The sequence below is a fragment of the Scyliorhinus canicula genome, chromosome 9 (genome assembly GCF_902713615.1).
Source record: "Scyliorhinus canicula chromosome 9, sScyCan1.1, whole genome shotgun sequence".
Taxonomy (NCBI): domain Eukaryota; kingdom Metazoa; phylum Chordata; class Chondrichthyes; order Carcharhiniformes; family Scyliorhinidae; genus Scyliorhinus; species Scyliorhinus canicula.
In genome coordinates, this window is record NC_052154.1 from 146,169,566 (window position 1) to 146,181,672 (window position 12,107).

The 12,107-nt window shown below is 48.5% G+C and overlaps 1 protein-coding gene across 1 annotated transcript in view; it reads right to left on the reverse strand.

Annotated features, from left to right (window-relative positions):
* Positions 1-12,107, reverse strand: part of dnajc24 (DnaJ (Hsp40) homolog, subfamily C, member 24) — a 120,431-nt gene that overhangs the window by 106,797 nt on the left and 1,527 nt on the right. The window contains exons 2-3 of the mRNA XM_038807878.1: positions 8,770-8,847; positions 1,349-1,491 (exon numbers count right to left, since the gene is read on the reverse strand). Coding sequence (XP_038663806.1) covers positions 1,349-1,456 — 108 coding nt within the window. The 5' untranslated portion in view covers positions 1,457-1,491; positions 8,770-8,847. The remainder of the gene's footprint in view (positions 1-1,348; positions 1,492-8,769; positions 8,848-12,107) is intronic.

Genomic DNA, 12,107 nt, shown 5'->3' on the forward strand with positions numbered 1-12,107 from the left:
GCAAGTTTTTTGGGGTTGAGGACAGGTGTGCGAGGTGTGCGGGAAGCCCAGCAAATCACGTCCACATGTTTTGGGCATGCCCAAAGAGGGTTTTGGCAGGGTTTTGCTGAGGCAATGTCCACAGTACTAAAAACACAGGTGGTGCCGAGTCCGGAGGTAGCGATCTTTGGAGCGTCGGAAGAGCCGGGGGTTCATGGGGCGAAAAAGGCTGACGTCTTGGCCTTTGCCTCTCTGGTAGCCTGGAGACGGATCTCGTTAATGTGGAGGGACTCAAAGCCCCCGAGTGTAGAGACCTGGGTTAGTGACATGGTTGGGTTTCTCAGTCTCAAGAAGATAAAGTTCACCTTCAGAGGGTCAATGGTTGGGTTCACCCAGAGGTGGCAGCCGTTCGTCGACTTTCTCGGGGAAAATTAAAATGTCAGCAGATGCTGTATTCCGGAGGGGGGGGGGGGGGGGGTAGTCTTTCTTGTTGTGTGTTTCTTTTAAGTAAATAAATATTCTTCATTAATTGATTACAAGACTGGACTGTTCCTCACTGGTTTGCATATCTTTCCTCACATTATACCAAATTGAAAATATTCACCATTAAGAAGCGGTGTTTCAAATTACCCCTCTGGGTTTTGGGATCCCCTCGCCTTTAACATCAACGGGGTTCTCACACTACATATGTGAGATACATATATATGTATCTTTCGGTTATGCTATCATGCAGTTAGCTAATGGGAAGTATAAATACATCCACAAATCTAACTTTAAAAAAAATTAATTTAGAGTACCCAATTAATTTTTTCTAATTAAGGGGCAATTTAGTGTGGCCAATCCACTTAACCTGCACATCTTTGGGTTGTGGGGGTGAAACCCACACAGACACAGGGAAAATGTGCAAACCCCTCATGGACAGTGACCCGAGGCCGGGATCGAACCCATAAATCTAACCTGTTTGAGGAATGATCAGCAACATTATATCAAGAATGTTAATGCCAAGTCCCCAAGCTTATGACGACAAGTAAATATTATCTTATTTGAACCTCCAGTTTAAAATCAGACATTATTACTTCTGCACAGCATTTCCCAGGATGTTATTTAGCTTGCCGTCATTTCGGTCTGTTTCATCTGCCGCACTGCTATGGAGTGTCTTAGTTTGTAGCTCACGTGATTATCATTCTTTTCCTTTGATACATGTTTTTCCAGATCTGTTTATTTGCAATGAATTTTAAAGTTTCAATTTCCTCTCAATCTTTTGCTGCTTTACTGTGTATTTACCATATTATTGTTGTTAACCTGCATATATGTTAAAAAATAACCTGGTTTTCAATATTAGTTCCCTCTCCACCAAATAAAAACTCACCAATAGGACCAGTCTCTGATAATTCTGTCTGAGCTCCTGTAGACTGTCTGATGGACTTGCACCCAGAATTTCATACCAGTCCTTTTGAAGAATATTTGCAGATGTCATTTGACAGGTGGTTTTCACGTGAGTCTTGTTGGAATCTTTAAAGAAGAAGCGTGATGGCAATTGATTTTGGTTCTTGTGCATGTAATTATATAGACTGACAATACAGACAACAAACATCCTTACAAAGGAATGATACAAAGCAGAATTATGATAAGCAAATAAAAAATAAAGGGATTCCATCTATTGCAGAATGCTGCAATAGTTGAGGGGAGGACCAAACTGCATCAGTTTCACCACTTGCATATTATTTTCCAATTGTTCAGTAAATTATCTCTATTACCAAATAGCAATAAAATTTGTACGATAAAGGCCATTGAAGTAAGTAGTATAGATCCACTTAAGAGAAAGCTAAAAAGCATACAAGGGTGAAAGGTGAAAGAAATAAACGAGGAAAAACAGGAGCGGCTTGATTGGAGATTAAAAACTAACATGTGGGGTCAAGTAGCTTGTTTCGATGCCGTATATGCTATATAATCCATTCAGTTCTTCCTGTTGGCTGATTTTACAGAGTCCCATTCCCCTGCTTTTGCCCAGTGTCCTATTCTTCACTGCACCTGTTAACATTTTGAACACCATAATCAATTCAATGTCAATCACCACTTGTGATAATTTACTCCATAAATTCCTTCGAATCCCCTTCCCAACACGGATCTAAACCTTAACTTAAGATTCAGCATCTGGTCTTTGATTTTTCCACCAGTAAACATCTTCTACGTTAACATGTTTAATTATTTTATTGTTCTGAACATCATCAAATTGCACCGTCAAATTTCTCAAGTTTGTGGACATGCAAATGTAGTTGTTCCAATCTTTCTATGAAACTTAGAACAATCATTCGCTAATCTAGCCAGTACAGTTAAGAGTAGTCTTTATTTTATGACTTTTTTTTAATAAACAATTTTATTGAGGTAGTTTTTGGCTTTGTAAACAGTTACAGTCATCAACAGAAAGAAAGCAAAAAAGGCAAAAATGTGCAAACATCCACGTACATTCAATACTTCAATCGTAACATACTGCACAAGCCCGCTCCTCTCCCACCGGTACTACCCACCAATTTATCCCTCCTACTCTACTCTACCCCACCCCCTACTGACGCTCACTCTCCCGCAAAGAAGTCAGTAAATGGTTGCCACCTTCGGGCGAACCCCTGTACAGATCCCCTCAAGGCGAACTTAATTTTTTCCATACCCAGGAAACTCGACACGTCCGCAAGCCACAACTCAGTCTTCGGGGGCTTTGAGTCCTTCCATGCCAATAGTATTCGTCGCCGGGCTATCAGGGAAGCAAAGGCCAGAACATCGGCCTCTTTCTCCTCCTGGATTCCCGGGTCTTCCGAAATCCCAAAAAGTGCCACCCCTGGACCCATCGCCACCCTTGCTTTTAGCACCAGGGACATGACGCCCGCAAATCCCTCCCAGTACCCCCTAAGCTTAAGGCATGCCCAAAACATGTGAACGTGGTTCGCTGGTCCTCCTGCGCACCTAGCGCATTTGTCCTCTATCCCAAAGAATTTGCTCATCCGAGCCACCGTCATGTGGGCCCGGTGAACGACCTTAAATTGAATCAGGCCGAGCCTGGCATATATTGCGGTCGAATTTACCCTACTCAAGGCCTCTGCCCACAGCCCGTCCTCCGTTTCCCCGCCTAGCTCCTCCTCCCATTTATGTTTCAGTTCCTCCGTCTGGGACCCTTCCTCACTCATGAGCACCCTATAAATATCAGAGACTCTACCCTCACCTTCCCCCCTAGAGACTATTCTGTCTTGGATCCCCATTGGCGGGAGGCGTGGGAAGGATGGGACCTGTCTACGGACAAGGTCCCGCAACTGTAGGTACCTAAAATCATTTCCCCATACCAGACCAAATCTCTCCTCCAAGCTCCTCAAACTCGCAAAGCTCCCTTCCAGGAACATATCGCCCACCCTTCCCACCCCGCCCGCCGCCATGCTCGAAACCCCCCATCCATACTCCCGAGGGCAAACCGATGGTTGTCGCAGATTGGCGCCCAAATCGACGCCCCATCTCCCCTACATGCCTCCTCCACTGGCCCCATATCCGCAGGGTCGCCACCACTACCGGGCTGGTGAAGTACCTGGCCGGCGGCAGCGGTAGAGGAGCCGTGACCAGGGCTGCCAGACTGGAGCCCCTGCACGAAGCCGCCTGCACCCGCTCCCAGATAGACCTCGTACCCACCATCCACTTCCTTATCATAGCGATGTTAGCCGCCCAGTAATAATTAATCAGACTCGGCAAAGCCAACCCTCCCTCGCTGCGGTTCCTCTCCAGCATCGCCTTCTTCACCCGCGGGGATTTTCCCGCCCAGACAAAGCTCATGATCATCCTGCTAACTCTTTTGAAGAAGGACTGTGGTACAAAACAAACAGAAATCTAGAGAGGATTGTCATCTTTACAGTCTGAACCCTCCCTGCCAGCGACAGCGGGTGTGCATCCCATCTCCGAAATTCTCCCTTCATTTTCTCCACCACTTTGGTCAAATTTAACTTGTGCAGCCTGCCCCAGTCTCATGCCACCTGGATTCCCAAGTACCGGAAATTTTCCTCAACCAGCCTAAACGGTTGCTCTCTCAATCTGTTCTCCCGACCCCTTGCCTGTACCACAAACATTACACTCTTGGCCGTATTTAATTTGTATCCTGAAAACTGGCCGAACTTCCTCAACATTCCCAGTATACTTCCCATCCCGGCCACTGGGTCCGACACGTACAGGAGCAGGTCGTCCACATAAAGAGAGACCCTATGTTCTACCCCGCCCCTCACCAACCCCTTCCATCCCTCTGCGGCTCTCAGCGCAACACCAGCGGCTCTATGGACAGTGCAAACAGCAGCGGGGAGAGCAGGCAGCCCTGTCTGGTCCCTCGGTACAGCCTAAATTACTCGACACTTCCCAGTTAGTCCTGACGCTGATATAATAATTTGATGCAACTCACCAGTCCCTCCCCGAACCCAAACCGTCCGAGCACCTCCCCATAGATAGTCCCACTCCACCCGGTCAAAGGCCTTCTCGGCGTCCATCGCCACCACTACCTCCACCTCCCTGCCCGCCGGGGGCATTATTATCACATTAAGTAATCTTCTCAGGTTGGCCGCCAGCTGCCTACCTTTCACGAACCCAGTTTGGTCCTCCCCAATCACCTCCGGAACGCAGTCCTCCATTCTAACCGCCAGTACCTTTGCCAGGAGTTTGGCATCAACATTAATCAGGGAGATTGGCCTGCAGGACCCGCACGCCTCCGGGTCTTTACCCCGCTTCAATATCAATGATATAGTGGCTTGCGACATTGTCGGCGGCAGGGTCCCTCTGTCCTTTGCCTCATTGAAAACCCTCGCCAAGACCGGGCCCACCAGCTCAGAGAACTTCCTATAGAACTCTACTGGGTATCCATCTGGCCCCGGGGCTTTCCCCGACTGCATGGCCTTTAGGCCCCCCAATACCTCCTCCACTCTAATCGGGGCCCCCAGCTCATCCACTCGCCCCCCACCTACTGTTGGGAATGTTAACCCGTCCAGAAACCTTTTCATCTCCTCCGGTTCTTCCGGCGGCTCCGAAGTACACAGCTTGCGATAGAAGTCCCGGAATACCTTATTCAATCCTGCCGGGTCCTCCACTTTGCGCCCCTCCCCATCCATCACTCTACTTATTTCCCTGGCCGCCTCCCTCTTCCTGAGTTGCTGCGCTAACAGTCTGCTAGCCTTTTCCCCATGCTTGTACACCACACCCCTCGCCTTCCTAAGCTGTTCCACGGCCATACGTGTGGATAGTGCCCCCAGTTCCGCCTGTAGTCACTGCCTCTCCCTGAGTAAAACCTCCTCCGGGGACTCCGCGTGCTCTTCATCTATCCGACCCATTTCCCTGACCAATCTATCCATCTCTGCCCTGTCTGCCTTGGCTCTGTGGGCCCCAATTGAAATCATCCCCCCGCCCTACTGCCTTTAGCGCCTCCCACAGGGTCACCCCTGAGACCTCCCCCGTGTCATTCACCTGCAAGTAACTTTGCATACACCTCCGAAGCCTCTCACAGATCCCTTCCTGTGACAGCAGTCCCACGTCTAGCCTCCATTGCGGGCGTTGGTAGTTCGCCCGCCCCCCCCCCCCCCCCCCCCCCCCCCAGGTCTACCCAGTGCGGGGCATGGTCTGAGATAGTAATTGCCGAATATTCCGTGTTCTTTACCTCCCCTATACAATCCCTGCTTAGTACAAAGAAACCTATCCTAGAATATACTTTATGGACGTGCGAGTAAAACGAGTAGCCCCTTCCTGTCGGCTGTTTGGCTCTCCAGGGGTCCATTGCCCCATCTGCTCCATAAACCCTTTCAGCTCCCTTGCCATTGCTGGGAAGTCTACCCGTTCTGGGCCACGACCGATCCAGAACCGGGTCAAGGACCATGTTAATGTCTCCCCCCCCCCCCCCATTATTAGCCTGCGAGAGTCCTGGGGCTGGATTCTCCCCTACCCGGCGTGACGGAGGGTGCCGGCGTAGGGGAGTGGCGCCAACCACTCAGGGGTCGCGCCTCCCCAAAGGTGGGGAATTCTCCCTACCTTTGGGGGCCAGCCCCGCGCCAGAGCAGTTTGCACCAGAAGACTGGCGCAAACACCCTGCGCCGTCGGAAGCGGGGCTGGCCGAAAGGCTTTCGGCGGTCGGCGTATGCGCCGGCAGTGACGTCAGCGGCAGCTGGCCGCTGACGTCACTGCCGGCGCATGCGCGATGCGGGGTTCTCCTCCGCGTCCGCCATGGCGGAGGCCGTGGCGGAGCGGAAGGAGAAAGAGTGCCCCCACGGCACTGCCCCGCAGAGTGAGCGGGGGGGGGCCCCGATCGCGGGCCAGGCCTCCGTGGGGGCACCCCCCCGGGTCCGATCGCCCCCCGCCCCCCCAGGACCCCGGGGGCCTGCTCGCGCCGCTGAGCCCGCCGCCACCAAGGTGGTTTAAACCTCGGCGGCGGGAGAAGGCCTCCCAGCGGCGGGACTTCGGCCCATCCGGGCCGGAGATTTGAGGTAAGTTTTTTAAAAAATGAAATCCCGCCGGCGCCAGCTGTTTTCACAGGCTGCCGGCGGGATTTGCACAACGCCGGTTTATGACCGGCGGGAGAATTGAAAAACCTGCGGGAGCGGAAATAACGCCGCTTCCCGCCTATTCTCCGACCCTGCGTGGGGTCGGAGAATTTCGCCCCAGGTCCGGGATCTTCCCCAGCACTCTTTTAATGAAGTCCATGTCATCCCAGTTCGGGGCATATATATTCACCAGCACCACTCTTCTCCCCTCCAGTCTGCCCCATACCATCAGGTATCTGCCCCCCCTGTCTGCGGCTATGCCCTCCGCCTCAAATTGCACCCGCTTGTTGATCATGATTGCCGCCCCCCTGGACTTGGAGTCCAAGTGGAAGACCTGGCTAATCCAGCCCTTCCTTAGCCTGGTCTGGTCAGACACTTTCAGATGTGTCTCCTGCAACATAATTACGTCCGCCCTCAGAGACCGCAAGTGCGCGAACACCCGCGCCCTCTTAACTGGCCCATTCAGTCCCCTGACGTGATCAGCCTGATCGGGGGGCACAACCGCGCCCCCCCCCCCAAACGTTGGGCGGCCATAGCCTTTCTCGGGCCGGCCCCCGGCCCGTGCGTCGCGCCATTCCTGGCCCACCTCTTGGCTGCCTCCACCCTTGACCTCCTTTCCAGTGCCTATTTCAAGTCCCTCCCACGTTTATGACTTTTTATAGCAAATACTGCTGCAACACAGAGGTTAGAAAAAATATCATCTGATGTTTCCTTATTCCAGTCTGAATTCTGAAGGGGAATCATACTGACTCGGAATGTTAACTCTGCTTCTCTCTCCGTAGATACTGCCGGATCTGCTCAGCTTTACCAACAGTTCCTGCTTTTATTTCCTCACTCCAATTGGTGTCGTATAACATATTAGTCATTTGTGACAAACGTGAGGAATACGCCAGGACTAATTTCAGTGTACAGAAATATTGGGTTTAGAGTGACTGACTCTCTTCACATAATGCAGATCAAGACTATCAGCGCGGGTTCAATTCCCATACCGGCTTCCCCGAACAGGCGCCGGAATGTGGCGAATAGGGACTTTTCACAGTAACTTCATTGAAGCCTACTTGTGGCAATAACCAATTATTATTATTACTATTTAATTGCAATTGTAAATTCAAATCTCACTACACCATAGCAAAATACAAATCATTTTTTTAAAAACTTTAGATTATTTTTTCCAATTAAGAGGCAATTTAATGTGGCCAATCCACCTAACCTAGCCTGCACATCTTTGGGTTGTGAAAGTGATACCCACGCAGACACGGGGAGAATGTGCAAACTCAACACCGACAGTGACCTAGGACCGGGATTCGAACTCAGGTCCTCAACGCCGTAGGCAGCAATGCTAACCAATGCGCCATCGTGCTGCCCTAAATCACATTATTAACTTCAGATTTTAAAAAAGCTATTGACGGAAATTCTAACTGAAATGATATTTTGCAAGTGTAATTTAAAATTGCTCGATCTACCCGGACATGAAGATATGTTTTATGAATGGATTGCCACCAAAAAGAGCTTACAAAAATTGTTATAAAATGCTGGAAAGGGCAGCATGGTGGCACAGTGGTTAGCACTACTGTCCCACGGCACTGAAAACCTGGGATCAATCCTGGTGTGAGTCACTGTCTGTGTGGCGTTTGCATTTTCTCCCCTTGTCTGTGTGGGTCTCACCCCCACAACCCAAAGGCGTGCATTGTAGGTGGATTGTCCATGCTAAATTGCCTTTTAATTGCAAAAAAATCAATTAACAAAATACTGGAATTACTCAGCAGGTCAGGCAGCATCTGTGGAGAATTGTAGTTTTAGAACATAGTATATTTTGATACCAGGCTGTAACATATTAAAGGTTCTAAAAGCTTTTTAATTGCAACACTAAGTTAACAGTTGTATTCTGAACACAGCACACCCATAGAATCCCTAGTGCAGAAGGAGGTAATTTGGCCCTTTAAATCTGTACTGACCCTCCAAAAGTGCACACGCCCCCGCCCTGCCCCCATATCACCTAACCTGCACATCTTTCTGACACTAAGGGGCAATTTAGCATGGCCAATTCACCTTATCTGCACATCTTTGGTGTGTAATAGGAAATCAGAGCAGCTGGATGAGACCCATGCAAACACGGGGAGAAGTTGCAAACTCCACACAGACAGTCACCCACGGTCAGAATAGAACCCGGGTCCCTGACGCTGTGAATCAGCAGCGCTAACTGTGCCCCCCATGGGCTTTAATCGTACATCCAAAGATGATACCATACCTCACTTTGTTGCTCGAGAATTATAGCATTGTCCTACTGATCCACTTGCATTCAGGAGAGTTGCAGTCTTCAGTGGCGCTGCAAAGAGAAAATAGTCAGCAAAGATCAAGAACAGAAATAACTTTTTTTTTTAAGTTTACACAGCAGCAGATAAAGTGACTGACGTAGCACAAATTTACCTCAAAGGCCAATGTGAATAAATTTCAGTAGAATTCTCCAAGTGGCTTATTCATGAATATTTCAGGAATTTAACTTCCCTGAGAACTGTCCAAAATGACGATAACAAAGATTTGCATGGTGTCAGGACGACCATAAGCGTGATGCAATTAATAAAGTACTTTTGAAGTATAATCACTGTTGTGGTGCTCCTATACTATCAGAAAGCACCTTCATCTACCCTAAAAAGGATGGGATGACAGGAGCACGCTGTAATTCAATCATTCATTCACTTTTGGAGACTCTGTTCAGCATTTGAGTTGGTAACCAGGCTATTAACATGAAGCAAAAATCACTGCCATCTATTTTGGAAAATAAAAGGCTGTTAAATTAGTTCAATTTTGGGACTTCCGGTGCGGACTGTAACTGAGTAGTTGAATGGGTGGGAGCTCCCGCCGGAGATCGCTGCATAAGGTCTTTTGGAATGCAATGGAATTCACACCCAAAGTTTTTTAACTCAATGGTTTAAGTGTCCCACAGTAAGGGGATGTGCAACCAGTACCGAACTAGGCAACAAGAAGAAAACAGCTTCAAAAGTGGAGGCTTTGCATGCCTTGAAAATTGCAGAGGTGATAACAGCACCAGGGGCCACCCTACTAACCGTTGAAATCATAGCTGTAGAACTGCAGAAACTGTATTGAGAGCTCTCGGGAGACTATGAGAAGGCAATCGAGGCGGCAATTTCTGCTATTCGAGGAGCCCTGGCTAAGGTGCACAAGGAAGGGAAGCAGTAGGGTGCGGAGTTGCAGAAAGTGGGGGTTGCACTGTTCAGGCACTGATCAGCTCTGGAGATGGAAATGGAAAAGATGGTGGCCGACAATAAGAACATAGGGTGTCATTGCATGCAGACAATCTTGCTGTATGTGATGGACCCTCTCTCCATTGCAGAGATAATGAAGCTGCTTGAGATGCTTCGCTCCTTGTCGGGTAAAAGCGAATGCTTTCCGGTGAATCTCCCAAGGAGGGAAGTCAACCTGGGGAAGTTATCTTTTCACATGGCTAGGTCCAGTTTTTGTTGTCTGGGAGTCTGGCTGGCCCATGTCTGGGCCTCGTTGTCTGGGAGTCTGGATGGCTCATGAGTGGGCCTCGCTACGGAAGTTAAATTTTGGGGACTTGGTTAAAACGGTGAAGGATGATCTAAAGAGTTGGATAACCTCCTGCTGACTTTGGCGGGGAGGGTTCAGTCAGTCAGCATGAATATCCTCCCAAGATTTCTATTTTTCTTTCAGTACCTTCCAATTTGCCTTTCAAAGTCTTTCATTTTGGGAGTCAATAAGATGATCTCATATTTTGTTTGGGTGGAAGGACACAATAGGTTTTACAAAGGGATAGGCAGTCAGGGAGCCTAGTGTTGCCCAACCTGTTGTATTGCTATCCAGCAGCGAAAATTCCAACTGTGAAGGGTTGTATAGAGGGACTGAGTCCATGTGGGGGCGGATGGAGTGGAGCGACTGTAAAGGCACCAGTTTGAGAGCATTTGTCACGGCTCCCCTTCTGTTTTGTCTGATGAAATGGACTGCCAATCCAGTGGTGGTGGCTACCTTGAAAATATGGGGACGGTTTAGGCGGCATTTTAAACTGGGTGCTATGTCGATGCTGGCCTCAATTTGTGGAAACCATTGTTTTGTGCCCGCAATTTTGGATTTGTCCTTCAGGGCTTGGGAGGGAGGAGGGGTTAGAGCAATTTGGTGACTTGTTTTTAAGTGGCCGGTTCTCTAGTTTTGAGTGGAGAAGTATAAGCTTCCTAAAGTTAACCATTTTCGGTACTACTAGGTGCAAAACTAAGAGGTTGGTTCATTCCCTTTGGTACCACCTCCTTTGTTGATGTAGAGTTCTCTCGGTGGTTGATGTAGGGGAGGAAGGATGCTGGAGATCTATGGTCAGCTGGTGTCAACGGAGCAGGTCCTGTTGGACAAGATTAAAAGGAAGTGAGTGGAGGATTTGTCCAGGAGTTTGAGGGAGGGGTCTGGAGCAAGGCTATGTATAGAGTCAACTCTACCTCCATTTCCAGGAGTGGTCACTGTCAGGTGGGGGGGGGGGGGGGGGGGGGTGAAGAAAAGGTATAGGGGATTGGTTGTTGCTTCTTTTGGATTTAGGGGCAGGATGGAAGGGTTTAAATACTGTTAACCTTTCTATGTACATGGATGTAAAGATGTTAGATTGAAAAATTTGTGAATAAAAATATATTTTTTAAATTAGTTCAACTTCACAGACTTTTTTCCTTCATCTAGCTTGCAAGATAAATATGCACATTTTTCTAAAAATTCTATGAGTTTTATATATCTGCAGCCAGAGCAACATAAAATCTTGTACATACTTCAAGAAAAGAACTTGCCCACTTACTCTATGTTAACACTGTGTGTCATGCAGTGCTGAGACCCGAATCACAGGGCTGGTGATGTTTACCTCAACCAAAGAATTAGCCATTTCTACTTGTCCCAATGGAAACAGAACCAGAGTCTTCCATTCTCCCTTCATATTGTGACTTTTAAGCATGTTGCTCCACTCACACTTGAGTCATTTGAAGGTTAGCTTTGATCAGAATCTCTCTCTTGTTATGTAGGCACAGTAAGAAGTATTACAACACCAGGTTGTAAGTCCAACAGGTTTGTTTCGAATCAGTAGCTTTTGGAGCACAGATCCTTCATCATGTGCAGCACGGTAGCATAGTGGTTAGCTTCACAGCTCCAGGGTCCCAGGTTTGATTCCCACTTGGGTAATTGTCTGTGTGGAGTATGCACATTCTCCCCGTGTTTGCGTGAGGTTCCTCCGGGTGCTCTGGTTTCCTCCCACAGTCCAAAAATGTGCAGGTTAGGTGGATTGGCCATGATAAATTGTCCTTTGTGTCCAAAACAGTTACGAGGATAGGTGTGAACTTAAGTAGGGTGCTTTTTCCAAGGGCCGGTGCAGACTCAATGGGCCGAATGGCCTCCTTCTACACTGTAAGTTCTATGATTCTATGCCTTTAACCTGGTATTGTAAAACTTCTCACTGTGTCCACCCCAGTCCAACGCTGGCATCTCCACATCATTGTTATGTAGGGTCATTGAGCGAAAGTTCATCTGGATATCACCATGGGACAAGACAAGGAAACACAGGCTTCAAGAACAATCTCAGCCAGT